A 17,554-nucleotide genomic window follows, 5' to 3' on the forward strand; every position below is an offset into this window, starting at 1 on the left:
TTGTTCACTCAGCTTGTGTGGCGTACCCCTTCACCCGCCCTGTGTCTGTCTGGTCTATTTCAATTTTAAACTCCTCAGGGCAGGGACCATCCATTACTCTGTTTGTACAGTGCCTTGCACAATGGGGTCCCCATTCTTGGTTGACCTTTAACTACTCTTGTAATAAACATGATTAATAATACTAATTAACAATTAGGATTCAGGTACTATATAAATGTAAGATTATTATAATTAACATGAGAACACATCTTTCACCTCTATTGAAACAGCCTGGACTAGAAATGTGTAAGAGTATATGGCATGACACTGATAGGAGATGGACCCTGAAGATGATTAGAGACTGGGGCTGCACATATCTGAGAGAGTGGGGGGAAACGGTGCAGAAGAATAAGGGGCTTTGGTTGAGATATTTCAGATTATGACTAGTTTAGTGAAAGGAGCTCAGCACCATCTCTTCATGCCATCCCATATTATGGGGAGGTCAACAGGTGACAATGCACTGGGGAGGTAAATTTAAAACATTACTTTCTCCCCCATATTGACTAGTTAGCCTGGAGAGTCCACTGCATCAGGAGATCAAAGACTGAAACCGAATCTTGACTTTAAAACAGGCTAGAAAATATGGCCAGAAATATTTGTAGTAATGCTAAAATAGGAATGCCAAATCTCATGCCTCATGGCTTAAATTCTTTAAACTCTGTCATGCCATATACAATATTGAACAACTGACTAAGTGTGTTATTGGCATGTTTCATATTCCCCTGAAATGGCAGGTATTAGCCACTATTTGGTGGCAGGTCACCTTATGATTTACGATTTGATCTTGTAAATCCTTGTTCACTGTGCAACAGGGAGCATAAGGCTGCAGCACTGCTGTTAAGTGTGAGCAGAAGCTATGTGTGGGTGCAAGTACTAAGCACTGGGGGCCATTGAAAGCCCAGTGAAGTCAATGAAAGGGTTCCCATTGACTTGAATGGGCTTTGGATCAGGCTCAAAGTGGAATGAGCAAATAAGTGTCAAGCCCCTTGCATGTCTACTCCACTGCAACAGTGCGGGGTGAAAAAGAAGCTAATGCCAGGAGAAGAATGGCCATGTCTGAAGAGAGGTGGCCTTAAATAGCATCTTTATCACTCCAGTGAAATATTTAGTTGTATGATTGCTGAGCCTTAATTTTGCTTTTAGTCAGGAGTTACTTGTCAGCCATGCAGAAGCACTGCCATTCTAATGCTGACAGACCCCGGTGGGCAGGATCAAACTGGGGACTCTAGAGCTTAGTGCATGAGCTGAAAGCCAACTGGCTGTCAGCTAAGGCTGTAGAGCAACTCATGAAGTGAGCTACAGCCCACGAAAGCTTATGCTCTAATAAATTTGTTAGACTCTAAGGTGCCACAAGTACTCCTTTTCTTTTTTCATGAATATCTCTCTCTCTAAGTGGTCTCGGTGCCACTAGATGGGAAAGAACACCATACCCAGGAGGTGAGTGGGTTACACCATTAATGCAGAACTGGGTTCCCCTATGCTCCTGCTCATCGGACTTACATATGCAACACTTCAGCTGTGAGATATAGGATCAAGACTTTAACAGACCGATGGTCTGATACAGTACAGTGAATCTTTTGTGCTTAAGGGGAGCAGTGGGGGGCAAACAACCTAACCAGCTTCAAGACTGAGTTTGATAAATTTATGTAGAGGATGGTATGATGAGACTGCCTACGACAGCATGTAGCTGATCTGTGACTGCAGCAAATATCTCCAACGGCCAGTGATGGGACACTAGATGGGGAGGATTTGGAGTTACTACAGATAATTCTTTCCCAGGTTTCTGGCTGGTGGATCTTGCCCACATTTGAAGGGTCTAACTGATCGCCATATTTGGGGTCAGAAAGGAATTTCCCCCACATCAGATTGGCAAACGCCCTGGGGTATTTTTGTCTTCCTCTGTAGCATGGGGCACAGGTCACTTGCAGATTTAAACTAATGTAAATGGTGGATTCTCTGTAATGTGAAGTCTTTAAATCAGTGGTCACCAACCCATCGATTGCGATTGACTGGTCGATCCTGGAGCCTCTGCCAGTCGATCGTGATTTCCGGGCCACTAAAAGTCACCTCCAATCCTGAACGAATGGTCCCGAGTCCCTCTGAGCTTGCCTGAGTGCCGCTCCAGGCGAAACAGTCAAGGATCTGAGCTTGATCTGGCGCAGCGGGGCTCAGGCAGGCTGCCTGCCTGACCTGGCCCCATGCCACTCCTGGAAGCGGCAGGCTGCTAGCATGTCTCTGCAACCCCTGCGGGGAAGGGGAGCAGCGGGTCTCCATGAACTGCCTGCACCCACAAGCACCACCTCCATAGCTCTAATTAGCTGGGAGCTGCATGGATGGTGCTAAGGGCAGGGGCAGCGCAATTTATTCATGGGGCATTTTGCAGATATTGTTCCAACACACTGTCCCACTATGCAAGATTTAAGTAAAACTTTGAATGTTTCAGAATTAACATTAGGTTAGGAGGAAGTTATAGAGAGAGGAGTGGTGTGAAATGCAAATCAGGAAGACAGAGGGAAAAATACGGGAGGAAAACATACTGTATATGTGAAGCCAAATGTTTCCATTCATGTGCCAAGTGGCACTTGTCACTTAACTAGCAGAATTAGAAAATCAAAGCCAGGGATACATTGCCAATAACAGAAGGTCTCTCTTCTCTTCTCAGAACTGTGCTCACAACACCCATACTAACAGCACATGCATATCCACGGGTAGATTTCATCCTGAGTTTCAATTTCTGAATCAGCTGAAAAATAAGGATTCACTTGTAAAAGTTTTACTGTGTCAGATTCAAGCCCTTATCTTATGGTGCCTGACTCTCTGTCTTATAGTTTAGACTTTGCTAACACTTTGCTGCTGCTGCTGAAAGTGATATAGTCCTCCTGAAAACTGAATTCACTGAGTGCTCTATCAGATGGAGTCTCCTGCCATATGTGGAACACAAGGCACTGAAGATGCAGAGAAAGAACAACTATAGTGTAGCCATACCCTGAGAAACATTCTGAGTTGGTCTTGCAAAACACTCAGCTTCTATTCAGCTGTAAAACATATTAGCACTCACCAGCAGCAGCCTTAGAATCTAAACATTGTTAGTAGAACAACAAGCCTATTATGGTTCACATAGCGGAAAAAGTGAACAGGCTTGGACTTTAAAAATCAGCTCCCTTCAAGCAGAATGTAAAGGAAATGGAGTTTGTTAGTTTCAGACTGATCTTAAGTGAAACAAGAGGTAAATGTTCCTGTTACCACTGTTCTCTCTAAGCTGTGTGCGTGCACACAGATCCTAAACCCCGCACACACGGTGAAATACCACACGCACAACAATTTGCACAGAAGGAATTTTTTGTGCACACTGCTGTCAAAAAATTAGAGGGAACATTGCCTGTTACTAAAAACAAACAAATACTTTTAAAAATAGCTAAAGCAACAGAGGGTAAGTAATTGTAGTTGGCAGGCAGAATCTGCCTGGCTTTTGACATTAGCCTAAAGGCTGTAGGTTGTCCACATTTTATTCATTATGTTATTACTTGCGTATGGTTTTGAGTGTCTTGTAGTAACAAAATGTAATACTATTTTCCCCTTCATTTACCTTCAAGGCTGCTCTGGCTATGGAAGAAATATTGACCTTTTTAGAAAAGGATAATGCTGCTTTTATTTTATGGCTTTCAAACCAAGCAGATATTAGAGCAATTTATAAAATAATTATATCATGATTTATCAATTGATTTCATTGTTTTGACTTAGTAGCCACATCCTGCATTATTTAAAAGGACAATTAATTTTTTGCTATGATTATGATGGAACAAATTTCTCCTTCCTTAGAAATGGAGAAAATTGTGCTGCTGGAAGTGGCCTTAATATCTTTCAGATGAGATGTAAGACCAAGGTTCTGATTCTTTGGGGTCATTCAAAATCCCCTCCCATCCCGATTATAAACAGGACTAGTAACGCAGTGACCCTGTCTAAGCTTCCCTTCCTTCTACTGTAGTGCAGCTTGCTGTTGCCACCCCACAAGTGGTTGTTTTTTAGTAGTTCTGCTGGAGTGCTATGGGTGGCCCAAGAAATATATCATGCTATGTTGCCAATTCTTGCAGCTTGATCACAAGTCTTACAATATTTAATGTTTTTTTCCTAAAACCTCAGCTGCTGGATTCTTGTAATTACATGAAAAACTCAATTTTCATTTAAAAGTATGTTTCTAGCTCATGGTTTTAGAAAAAGGTAGAAAACGTGAAACTTAAAAGCTCAAAAACCAAAAGCAAACTAACCAGCAATGCCCCTCTGCCATGTACATTGGTCAAACTGGACAGTCTCTACGTAAAAGAATAAATGGACACAAATCAGATGTCAAGAATTATAACATTCATAAACCAGTCGGAGAACACTTCAATCTCTCTGGTCACGCAATCACAGACATGAAGGTCGCTATCTTAAAACAAAAAAACTTCAAATCCAGACTCCAGCGAGAAACTGCTGAATTGGAATTCATTTGCAAATTGGATACTATTAATTTAGGCTTAAATAGAGACTGGGAGTGGCTAAGTCATTATGCAAGGTAGCCTATTTCCTCTTGTTTTTTCCTACCCCCCCCCCCCCGATGTTCTGGTTTAACTTGGATTTAAACTTGGAGAGTGGCCAGTTTGGATGAGCTATTACCAGCAGGAGAGTGAGTTTGTGTGTGTATGGGGGTGGGTTTTTGGAGGGGGGTGAGGGAGTGAGAGAACCTGGATTTGTGCAGGAAATGGCCTAACTTCATTATCATGCACATTGTGTAAAGAGTTGTCACTTTGGATGGGCTATCACCAGCAGGAGAGTGAATTTGTGTGGGGGGGTGGAGGGTGAGAAAACCTGGATTTGTGCTGGAAATGGCTTTTAGATAAGCTATTACCAGCAGGACAGTGGGGTGGGAGGAGGTATTGTTTCATATTCTCTGTGTATATATAGAGTCTGCTGCAGTTTCCACGGTATGCATCTGATGAAGTGAGCTGTAGCTCACGAAAGCTCATGCTCAAATAAATTCGTTAGTCTCTAAGGTGCCACAAGTACTCCTTTTCTTTCTGCGAATACAGACTAACACGGCTGTTACTCTGTAACCCCCCCATACTTATTTTCAAGTCTCATGGTTTGGGGTGCTGAACCATGTTCTTTGAATACACAGCATTGGTAATGTATTGGCAATTTTGGAACCTATAGCTGTAGACTCATCCTCCTCTCTGGATTTCTGTGCAGCATAGGTCATGAAACAACCACTAAACCAGCTCAAAACTTTAAAAGTATTCAGAATATTTTTTCCACCCCAGACCATTTTCTGACAGTTAAATCATCCACAGGTAGCCAGGCCCAGGCTCAGAGACAGCATTTACTTTTCAAGGTGGATTCTGTGGGGTGGCAGCTTTATCCTATTGTGAGGCATTGGTTGCAAAGCCTCTGAGGAGCTTATCAGTCACTGGGGCCTGGTCTACACTACAGAGTTAGTGTACATCAGCTTACATCGACCTAACTCTGTAAGTTTCTATAGTACAATGTTGCTCCCACTCATGTAAATTGCCACTACACCGATTTAATAACTCCACCTTTGTGAGAGGCTCTGTTTAGGTCAATGTAGTTAGGGCAATACAATGTCCTTGTAGACACTGTGTTGTTTACATTGCCCGTTGGCTGTCAGTCCCATACAGGGCTGACAGCTGGAGCCCCTGGGAGCAGGAGCCAAAATATGAAATAAGAGCCTCCATGAAACTGACAAGAATGTCAATTTCAAAGCTGGTAGGCTCCTTGCTCTGCAGCTGGGAGCCTAGCAGCACCAAGAATCCTGCCTGCAGATGAGGCTCCCAGGGCTGCTGCTGTGGTGTGATGTCAGTTCCCAGAATCCTGGCTCCAGTTGGGCACTCACAGGCTGGCTGCTGTGTTGCAGGGAACCTGCCAACCCCATACTCCAGCTGTGAGCCCGCACCAGGCCAGCAGCTCGGGCTGTTAGACCTGGGGCGGAGTGGGGGGAGGGCTCAAGCAGTCAGTGCGCCACAATGCCCCACTTCAGTCAGTGGAAGCACTGCTGGTGAGAATGCGCACTATCGACAGAAGGAGCATAGTGTGGACGTGAAACACCACTTTAATTACTGCCGTGGCTGTACGTCAACTCACATTAACTAAATTTTATAGTGTAGCCAAGCCCTTAGGCAGTGCCTCAAAGGCTGATCCATTGGCACCCTCACCAAACACGGCTCCAGCTGAAGTACCTGGGACTTTAGTTCCAGCTGGGCTGGCAGTGGCCAGGCACATCCCAGGACAATCAGCACCCTGCCCTCAGGCACATCCCAGGACAATCAGCACCCTGCCCTCAGACTCGCCCTGTCGTGAAAAGCCCAGTTTTGTTTAGCAGGCCACTTCCAGCCTAGGCCCTGCTGCAAAGGGGTAGCCAGGCCCCAGGCACCCTGCAGGCCTATAGGAAGAGCCCTCAGGGCAGGAGACCATGACAGGAAAAGACCTGCCCGAGGCTACTCTAGCCCTTTAAATCCCCCTCTATGACATCACAAGGCCCACGAGTGGCGCATGCGCAAGGAGAACCTGGACCCGTATTACGTCACTTCTTGTCCCTAAACTGATTTGCTGCCGGGTTACTGTGGCTGCCGCTGTTTCCCTTCGGCTGGAGAGCGGGGCATGCGGTGGCCTCGCTGGCGGAGAGGGGCGGAGAGCTCCCTTACGAGCTAAGGCGGCTGTCGAGTCCTTCCCGAGAGCACTGGGCATGCGCCAAAGCTCTTCCGGGTCCGTATGCTTCCCCACTCGCCCGCACGGGGGTCACTTCCGGCTGCTTGAGCGAGGACGGGGGTCTGTAGCCGGGGCACCGGTGGCTTCCTGCAGGCGCGCGGCAGTGGCGGCTGGTCGCGGGACCCGGGCCCGGTTTCCCCTCGTTGCGAGCTGTGAGTGAGGCGGCCCCAGCTGGGGAGAGCCCCGAGGGCGAGCAGGGCCCTGTCCCAGCTGCCCGTCCCCGGGCGGTCCCTCTCGGGTGCCCGCGGGTGGCTCCTGGTCGTCAGCGCTGCGGGTCCTTGTCGCCCCCCGCTTCGCCCGGCTCTCGTGCGCCTGCCGGTGCGAGGTGCCCGGCCGGCCCCGCTGCCGGCCCCCGGGGCGCGGGCTCTGGGTTTCGCTTTCACTAGCCGGGGGAGGTTTGTCTGGCTAGGTGCAGCCCTGTCGCCCAGCGCCCCGCCAAGCACAGGTGCGGAAGGGCCCGAGAGATCTCGGGCTCCCCTTGGTTTCCCTCAGCCCCAGTAGTGTGATCGGAGACTTCCTCCTCCCGGGGGGCTGAGCGAAGATGCCGCGAAGGGTGTACAGATCTGCCCATGGAATCGTTTTGGAGACGTTGTATGGCCTGTGTTGGGCAGGAGGTCAGACGAGGTGATCCCAATGTTCCCTTCTGGCCTCGGGATCTGTGGGAAGAACCGCATGCCACGACGTAGTGTATACAGACAAGGGTCTTCCACTGACTATCTCATGCACAACAGGTTTTGAAAAGGGTCCTAAGGGTCCATCTACATTGCAAAAATAAATAAATAAGTTCCCCTAACTCCCAAATGGCAGCAAGTCTCAAAGCCTAGTCAACAGACTTGGGCTCACTGTCGGGGTAATGATAGCCGCATAGATGTTTTGCAGCTCTGAAATCCGGGGGGAGGGAAAGAGTTCTCAGAGCTTGAGTTCCAGAGGGATCAGGAATATCTGCATTGCCACTTTTAGCCCTGTAGCCTGAGTCAATTGAGGCTTGATGCTGTGGTGTTTGGTTGGTTGGTTTTTGAGTGTAAACATACTCTGAAGGAGTGGAGAGGATGGGAGCCCATGTAGATAACTGAAGGCCAGCAATGATTTCTAATAAAGTTTTTCCTGACTTTGTACCTGTCCCAGGAAGGCTCAGAGGCAGAATTAGCTGATGATTAGCAGTGGAAGAATATTCCAGGAGAATGCTCTCTTTGAAAATGTAGAATTGGCAACATGTTAAGTGAGGAGAGAGCTCAGTTTTCCCAAACAGCATACCATGGAAACAGGATTGAGAAGGATGCTAGGTTAGATCAGGGTTTCACTCAATTAGCTATAGGTTCAGAAACTGATTGAGCTGGGTACACCGGGTCAGTTTATTTTTTAGGTTCAGTTGAATTCGGTTTAAAATAAAAATAGCTGCCTGCTCGATGAGACCCTGTTGCATGAGCCTCTCAACCTCAAATTGCTATTCAGGGGATATGCCTGTGGGTTTGTGGTAAAATTATTTTGATGGTTCAGCCACATTTCATGCTGTGTAGCTCAGTGTAATATGAAAGTTATGTTCTCGCTTTCTGGGTCAAGGAATCCCTCTTATAAAGTCCTGATTCAAAGAGCTAATGAGTATTTTGAATGGAACCAATTTGTGTAGTTAAGATTTATGGCAGAAATAGCAGGGGGATTTTCTTCTGTGGGTCAGGGGATTTTTCTTGTCAGATGCTTTAGAAACCATTTTAAAGACTAATCTGAGACTGGGTGGGTTTTGTTTATTCTTAGTGGGACAGAATTATTTGATTTCCCTATAGATTGCTCTGAAATTGCCAATGGTAATTCAGCTTTTTCTAATGTAATCACACTTCTGAAGGTGGCACATTTATTGTCTTATTGTGCTTAATATGTCACCTAGTTTTCTTTAGTTTTGTCATTTGAAGAGTTTTAGTACTTCTGGGACACCACTTCTTACCTGAAATACTACAGTTTATAAGCAAACTGATGGCTTTGGTTGAGAGTGATACATGAATGTACCTTGTAGTCTTCTGTCTTTTAATAAACTTAATCATGATCTAGGATGTCTTAACATTCAAAAACATTTTTGTGTTAAGCATTTTCTTGTGCTCAATACAATACTCTTCTTTTTTTAAGTGTTGGTGAAAGCCTTAGAGACTGAAATTGGGAGAGGGATAGCTCAGTGGTTTGAGTATTGGCGTGCTAAACCCAGGGTTGTGAGTTCAATCCTTGAGGGGGCCATTTAGGGATCTGGGGCAAAAACTGGGGATTGGTCCTGCTTTGAGCAGGGGGTTGGATTAGATGACCTCCTGAGGTCCCTTCCAACCTGATATTCTATGATTCTGTGAAATCCTGTTGCCACAAATGGCAAGTCATGGGAGCTGGAGATGATTATGAATGTCACAGTTCATAAAATCTTTACGAAGGACTTACTTGTCTTTAGGGGACTTCCTAATCTTAATGCCCCATTCATGTAACTGCTGTATCCTACAATTTTTGAAAACAGAGATGGAGGTTAGGATATCTGATCCAGCTCCATTCTAGTGCAGGATTGTTCGCAGTTTAAGTCTCTTATCAAGACTGGTTTGAAAGTCCCAGTTGACTGGAAACAATCAGAGCTCTTTTGCATAGCCTAATTATTTAATTTGGGAGGGAGGTGGTGGTTGAGTAGTGGCATTCTGCTGCTTTTGTCCAGTTCTGTTTTATACAAATAAAGAAATAACTTTAGGGAAGGGGCACTAAACTCCTCCTGTGGAGAAGACTCAATTGCATTTTTATTTGTGGATCTTGGGCTGAGGTATGAATTTAGGACTCCATATTCCCTGTAATTCACAGCAGAACTCTCACTGATATCAAGAGGGAAGCTTGCACAAAGATCGCTTGTAAACAACTTCTAACTTGTTGTTTGTTCACTTCCTCATTGTTGTATTCAGCATTACTTGGTGAAAGAATATTCTTGAATTTGGGACCTTTGTTTCTCTTTCTTCTTCGTCCTCTTTTTCCACCCTGTTCTTCTTCTTCCTGATGCATCTTCTGTCCAGCAGAAATTCTCATTATCCTCTCTCTCTTCTCCCCCTCCACCCCCCCGGGCTTCATTCCCATCTGCTAAAATGATTAGCAACTGAATAATTACAGGTGGCATTTACATGGGCTTAATGTGGGTTGGGGAGTTTACACTTTTGAGTCATTGTTTCAGGTTGACTGCAGACTCAGAAAGGCAACACTCCATTGACTTACATTTGGTTCACAGTTGGGAGGTTTTCACAACCATAAGGACTAGAAGTATATTTTCTTTAAAAATGAGAGGTTGTATTCTGTAGAATCTGGATGACATCAGGGCCACACAAATACATCTCAGCTTCGGTAGCATTTGGAAGCCAGTGTAAAGGGCTTGCCTATGCAGGAGCCATCAAGTCGCTAAAGTAGAAACACAAATATTAATACACTTGTAAAAAGCATAAGTAATGAAGGTTTTGTACTACACCAGCATAATGGGTCCAAGCAGGGCCCCTACTAGCTGTTAGAAGTAGGGATCCCAGCTTTTAATGTAACTGCCAGTTTCAGGCTAAAATCTTGGCTGTGCCACTTGCTGCCCCCTGCCTCTTGTTCAGTTGCATGTGACCTCTTCCACAGTTATAAGATGCGTGTCAAGCCGCCCCACCTGCTTGGCAGGGTAGGATATGCACAGCTGGATAAGATATCAGGAGCACACAGAGGCTTACAGATAAGGTACAAATAGAAAGACTAGAGTGCTGGGCTGTCCAGTCCATGCAGTTAGAGAGAATCACAGCAGAAGTCCTGAGTTAACTAGAAAGAACCCTTTTGGAGCAGTTCATGTTTGTTTATATATTTTTTTTCTGGAAGAAGCAAAATAATAGATTTAAAAAGTCTGTGATTATAGTTCTCTTCATGCAATTTAACTCATTAGCCCCAGAACAATATAAACAGGTCACTTTGTTTTCATCGCACCACACCCTTGCTTTTACTCATCAAACCATTCTATTCTTATGGACCAAAAAGCATCTCCGCTCTCTTTAGGCTCACGTGCACCTGATTTCTTTGGGGCTAGGGATGCCTTGCCAGATGGGACTTGGGGAAATTGTTGTGGACCTATTGCTGGGATTTAACTCCCAAATGTCTATATCAGTCTCTAGCTTGGCTTTGTTCTAGGATGCAGTTGGAGAAGAGTGTACAATGACTGTGAAGGGCTCTCCAGGGGGCACCAAAAGACCAGTACACCTATTACATGGTTACAGAAGCCTGAAGAGTTTGTGGTTGGGGTCCACTGTTCTATGCACACTTTCACAGGCTCCTGTGGGTATGTGGAATTACAGGCATGCTGGCGTAATACAGCTGTAATGACTTGTCTTTGTTTTTTCTTTCTATTCCAGAAGAATCACAGTTACTGAAAACTTGTAAAAGGCTCAGTAATCCGCCTGTTGCAGAATAACCATGGAAGAGACGAGGTAGCCACCCAAGAGTGAGCCAAAGTCCTGTTTCAATGGATACGAAATATAAAGACGATTTATTTAAGAAGTATGTACAGTTCCATGAATCCAAATTGAATGCTTCTGACAGCAAACAGCGCCCTGTTAATGATGAATATCTGCGAGTGGCAGCATCAGCCTTACTCTGCCTTCCCAAGATTGATCCCTTTTATAGATTCCGGTTGATTAAATTTTATGATATGGCTGAAAATTCCCTAAGATCCCTGAAATCCTCAAATTTACGTTCTCTCCATAGTGCATTCGCTATGCTGGAGATAGTAGGAATTAATCTCTTTCTTTACCCTTGGAAGAAGGAATTCAAAACTATAAAGGTAAGAAGTCTCACATATGGTGGTAATATATTAGAACAATGATTTGTAGTTTCATCTAACTTTATTCCTAAGTATTTTTTACATTGCTGAAAGGTGACAGATAGGCAGTCCTGGAGTCTGAAATCCTCTCTGTATCCATAAAACAGGCACAACAAAAGCAGAATCAGTGCAAGCTTCTCCCCCTCCCTTCAGCCTACTGTTGTATCCTGACTTTGACGGCAGGGGAATACCGCTAGGGTGAATGGATAGTTGACTTTTAAGTTCACTCAATATTTGCCCTTTTTGCCAGCACTGCTATTAATTTAGCACTAATTGCAATGTGCACTGTTTTGTGAAGTAGACACTTGTTTACCAGGCACTGGATTGGGAACCTCAACTCCTTTCACAATGGCAAGCTAACTTCTTTAGTTTGTTTTAAGAACATCTTTCTTCATTCCTGATCACATGGAGCCTTGATTTTTTTAATGTCCTTTCAAATTCCTTACCTGTGTCGGGTCTTTGTTTGAGATTGATCGTATTTAAAACCCTAATATACTTCTCATCATATGTGCTATTTGTTTAATACTTTTATATAGCTCAGCTTAGAGTAGACCATGGAAGCAGACTAGTTAGCATCTCTTCCACTGCCAGTTTGGAGTCTGGTCTTGTCTTTGGGTTCTCATTTATACTGGTTCAAAGCTGCAGTGTTTGAGTTGTGAACACCGTAGGTGAAATTTTAAATCCAGACAGAAAATTGTTTTTGGAAAGTTGCCTATAAATACTTCTAATATAGTCTTACAAAGCATTTTTCTATACACTAAACTATTTGACAGTGTCCTTTAAAAGAAAAAATTCATGGTGCATTGAGTAGTTTCTATTACATCTTGGAGAGGTGGGGAGGGGGAACTATTCCAGACTTGTAGAACTCTACATATGTCTAATTCCTCATTGCACTGAAGTCCTGAGTGGTAAGATCTTGACTATTCCAGTCTAGGGCACCTCTTGGGATGCTAACATTGTAGACGTTGGTCATATATTGTGGTTCTTTTTACCACTATGTATAAGGTTGACAGATCCAAATAATTTCCACTTGTGACCCAGTATAGGATTTGAACTCCAGTCAGAGCAAACATCTCAGCTATGTTGCATCACAAGGGATATTTCTTATGGATCCATATGTTTCGTCGTCCCCCACAAGCCTTGTTTTTTACTGTAGACTCTTGATATATAAAACATGACTAAGGCTTAAGAAAATGTAGAATTTACCTTCCATTTCAAACACTGTAAACCATCATCCTGTTTGGAGTCAATTTTGTCAACAATATTGAAGGCTGTTAGCTCTGGTCAGACTGAAATATTTCACTCACTGCTACACCTCAGCTCAACGTTTGAGATTTTGTTTAAAAAAAAAGTACTAAGAAGTTTTGAAGTGAGACGTCTTCATTAGCTTTTTGACGCATAGTCATTTGAAAGAAAAAACTGTAAGTATGTTGTACAAATTGACTTGAGTGAACTCCTTGCTTTAAAATATTATGATTGTCCCTGGCCAGATATTTGCATTAAGCTAAGCAGCTCAGAAGAAAGGTCAGTTAGTTCCCAAAAATAAAAGATAAGTTTGGGACAGTGTTTCACAAAGTTGCAAATAATTCATTTGGCTGCTGTGTTTTTCTGTCTGAATCAGTGAGCAAGTGCTTCTTGAGTTTCTCAGAGTGGGTAATCCCATAGCTTTGGATGTTTAGAAAAGAGTGTACCTAATAGACCTTTGTAAAAATTGGCCTAGAACACACTTGCATTTACATGCGTGTTGCATCTTAGGCTTGTATTTTTAGCTTCTTTCCCAGGAGACTTGCTCCTCCTCTTGAGGAATTTTCTGTCCTTAATAATTATTAGCATGCGAAACACCTTTCATCTGAGGCACTTTGCAAATGCACGTAATAAATGTTACGTCCATTTCAGATAGGGCAGCTGAAGCACAGATTATTGTCAATGCTTCATGGCTGCAGAATTTGCTATAAAATCCATCCCTTCCTGCAGAGGTGTGCTCCAAATATGAACTGTCATTTAAAAATGTTTCAAACACTTATAGTATGAAGAAAACCTTTGAAATGTGAACAACATAAACCAATGCAGCACTCTCCTTTCCGGTCTGCAGACATCCTGAAGTATTTGCTGAGATTTGAACTAACATCGTTCATTTCAGTATATCGGATAAGTTTTTAATGTCAACATTAACTATTTCACTGACTGCTTTAGCAGAAATATCCAGTTAATTTTGTGATCCCATATTCCCAATACGGCCACAACTTTCCAGATTCTTAAATATTTAGCTGTCCACTACCCGCTTCTGAAACCTCCACCTTCCCCCCCCCAAAGCTTGTACAGTGCAGTTGTGTTGTAAATTCAATTTCTGGTACATTAAAACTGGAATACTTAGGGGAAGCATAAAATAAACAATTTAATAACAGGAGGATTACATGCTGATCATATGGTCTTCAAATTTAAGCAAAACCTTTCTTTTTTGGATTTATCTGAAGCTGATGCAGAATGTTTAGTCTGTCAAACAGGAATGCTGCAGAATTTGCGTTCAACTTTTGTGGAGTACACATAGTCTTTGATTGTCATAGATTGATTAGATAGGACTCACAAGGTACCTATATTGTACCCAGCATTGTAGTGTCTGAGCATCTAGTCCACCACTGAGCTTATAACCTAACTTTTTCCTTTATTTTCCCCCTTCCAGACCTACACGGGACCTTTTGTTTATTATATAAAGTCCACACTACCTGAGGAGGATGTAAGACAGATTCTGAACTACATGGGGTATGTCCAAGAACTGGGAACCATGTATAAGCTCAAAGAGCTGGTTGATGACTTCCATGTGAAAATGGTTTCATTTGAACTCTTTTTGGCAAAAATAGAGTGTGAACAACTGCTTGAAATTCACTTGCAAGTGAAGGATAAAGGTTATTCGGAGCTTGATGTTGTAAATGAGCGAAAAAATAGCAATGAAGATGTAAGAGGCTGCTCAGAAGCTATGAAACGGCGCACAGAATGCAAAGAAAACTTGAACACTTCTATGGCACGCATGGTTCTTCAGAAATCTGCTAGTGAAAGAGCCTCTAAAGATTACTTCAAGCCAAAAGTAAGCAAGCCTTCTAAATCCGTGGATACATATGACAGCTATTGGGAAAACAAGAAACCACCATTGATGACTTCATTGAGTCTCAGAAAAGAACCAATTTTGGTTGATACAGAAGATGACATTAAAGATGAAATAATACGTCCATCACCATCTCTTCTTACTATGTCAAGCTCTCCACATGGGTGTTCAGATGAATTTTTGCCAATTTCATCCCATCCCAATGGCATGTTAAGAACAAATGTCCCCTACAACTCCTATTTTTCTGCTCAAGAAGACTTAGACTTATATACTGATCCTGATTCTAGAAGTATGTTAAACTTTAAAAGACAAGAAGCTAGTAAACCTGATGTATGGCTAATAAGAAATGATGTCAATCCCATTTACCACAAACGTACGCATCTAGCCAAAGAGACAACTTCCCTCAAGTGCCAGAATTGTGGCATAACTTGCGGCACTTCTGTTTGCCAAAAGTGTGAAAATCTGCTCATCTATAGGCAGGAATATCCAGCAGTGAAACAGAGCAGTTATTCAAGCAAAACAATTCCAAATGATGGCTTGTCTCCTGGCTCTGCTTTAAGAGAGAAATCTCAGTATGCATTACAGACTCAGAGTCAAGAAAGAGCTGCTCAACTCAGTTCAAAATCCAAGCCTTCAGGCACCCTGCGCTGTAGCTTCTGTAACCGATCTGGAGCTGCAAACACATGCACGTTCTGTTCAAAAGTCTCATGTGATGCTTGCCTCAATGCTTACTATTATGATCCCTGCTGTAGAAAGAGTGAGCTACACAGATTCATGCCTAACAATCAATTAAACTATAAATCAACCCAGCTGCCCCACCTTGTTTATAGATAAACTTGAAATTCTGTGTTTGAGGGGATAAACAAGGGCTAAAAACACATGGAATTTTCTGATTTCACTGGTAACAAATATGATACTGACCTCTTTATATGTAAATATAAAACAACCAGATGTGTGCAGTTTTTGGAAATACATTTCAATGATTAGTGCCAGTTTCAGTTTTAGTGGCTTCACAAATGCTGCATATACATTAGAGTTCATGCTGCTACCATTTAGGTGATTCTTATCCGATAACTGCTTTTCAATTAGATGGGAGAGAAGAGCACATTTTCCTTTAAAACTTGGCAGCTGTTGCACTTTAAATGACACCACACTTTTGTTATTACATTGCAGTTATTGCCTCACCCAAATAAAACTACATAACAGTATAAAATCAAGAAATTAAGAGCAACATTTTCAGTGTATTGTGGAATCACTGTCTGTTTTGATAGAGTAACTTTAAAATACTTGCAGGAAGTATTTGCAAATTGCTTGGTTGCCAAAAAGGACTAATTTTTGAAGAGTTTGGCTGCGTTTCCTGAGCTCTAAAATGTAAACACCGGGACAACTCCTCTTCATGTCTTCATGTTTCTTCTTCTCCCTTCCATCCCCCAAGATGTTTATCTCAAACTTATACAATCTGAATTTGAAAAGAGTTCTTGCTTTATTTTCTAGTATTGCCATCCTACTGGTTTTTACTGTGTGGTATCTTTAAAAGGTGAATCTGTATACATGTCACTTAAATTATGCCTGGAGTGTTGTCTTTCCAGTTGAGTACTGATTTTATTCATCTTCTGTTGCACATTTATTAAATCCCATTCTTTGTACTGTAAATAGGTGATTTGGAAACAGTTTATTTTTTAATAAATAGATTCAATGTGTTGAATTCTAAAAGTGGTAAAATCATTGTAACTATGAAGCCTCTCTGGGTTATTTGTTCGGATGGCTTCCCTTTGTTTTTGTTTTGTTTATTTTTTACATGTACTGTATTTCATGGTTTACTACAGTCACTGTGGCAGACTGATATTATTGGCTTAGAAAGAGTTTGTTTTCTTTGCTTCCTCCTTTAAAGAACCCAAAGCTCTCACTCAGGAGAGACCTCTCCTAAATTAATTGGAGTCTTACCTGAGTAAGGACTGCGGGATTTTGGGCCTAAGTGCGCATTTTCTTCCCTTATGCTTATGGGAACTATGTATGCATAGATGATACACTCTGCATCTAAATCCACTGCAAAGTCTATAGCATAGCTCAGCAGGTAAGGCAGTGATCTGATTAAAATTCAGAGAGCTTGTATGACTTCCATTGGAGTAAATCCATCAGTTGTAGACGTGAATTGGGCAGTAGAACTTATTATTTATTTGTATGACTGTTGTGCCTAGGAGCCCTAGTCCTAGACCAGGATTCCATTGTGCAGGGTGCTGTACAGTTTGGCCCACAGAGCATGTAATAAATTAAACTACATCTTCTATGGACAGACTTTAGTCTTAGAGGAAAAGAAAATCTGCAAGAGCCCCCTTTTATTTTTTTTCTTTTACATTCAGACGAGCTAGTTAAGACAAAATATTAGGGAACTTAATCTGAGTATTGGAATCAAACATTTGAAATATCTAAAATTATTTAAAGTGTAAATTTAATCCACTTTGCACTAAAAGAATACGTTTTTGAACAGTTTGATTCTAGGTTTTTTGTTTTTTTTCAAATATCCATTGACTCTGTGTGGAAAAACATGCATGAATGATTGGTCACCAAATTTGTCTTATTGTTTTGGGTTGAGGGGAATTAAATAGGTTAATATTGTGAACTTACTAAAATATTTTAGCCATAAGTGTGTCAGATATACAAAAGAAAAAGTGAAACTTGATTTTGTAGAAGGTTAAGAGAGGCTATTGTGACTTGCATTAAGATATAAAGTAAATGGCATGTGGTTAGCTATCAGAAGACAAATCCAGTGACTGCAACTGGAAATGTTATAAACATGTATTATCTTGCTGACTCTG

At 42.5% G+C, this 17,554-nt stretch overlaps 1 protein-coding gene across 2 annotated transcripts; it reads left to right on the forward strand.

Moving 5' to 3' along the window:
• Positions 1–6,619: 6,619 nt before the first annotated feature.
• On the forward strand, positions 6,620–16,443 carry SPATA2 (spermatogenesis associated 2). 2 transcript variants are annotated; one of them, XM_077832219.1, is made up of 3 exons: positions 6,620–6,795; positions 11,172–11,599; positions 14,319–16,443. In XM_077832219.1, exons 2-3 carry the CDS (start codon positions 11,282–11,284, stop codon positions 15,570–15,572), a joined length of 1,572 nt encoding a protein of 523 aa, XP_077688345.1. In that variant the 5' UTR covers positions 6,620–6,795; positions 11,172–11,281; the 3' UTR covers positions 15,573–16,443. The 2 variants fall into 2 exon arrangements, with proteins under 2 accessions (XP_077688345.1, XP_077688344.1); XM_077832218.1 differs by lacking the exon at positions 6,620–6,795 and adding an exon at positions 6,805–6,950.
• Positions 16,444–17,554: the final 1,111 nt, after the last annotated feature.

Source organism: Eretmochelys imbricata, chromosome 13 (genome assembly GCF_965152235.1).
Source record: "Eretmochelys imbricata isolate rEreImb1 chromosome 13, rEreImb1.hap1, whole genome shotgun sequence".
Lineage (NCBI taxonomy): Eukaryota > Metazoa > Chordata > Testudines > Cheloniidae > Eretmochelys > Eretmochelys imbricata.

Coding starts and splice junctions, on each gene's coding strand:
- SPATA2 (XM_077832219.1), top strand. CDS start 11,282: ATGGATACGAAATATAAAGACGATTTATTTAAGAAGTATGTACAGTTC. Junction 11,600..14,318: donor AGGAATTCAAAACTATAAAG/GTAAGAAGTCTC, acceptor TCCCCCTTCCAG/ACCTACACGGGACCTTTTGT.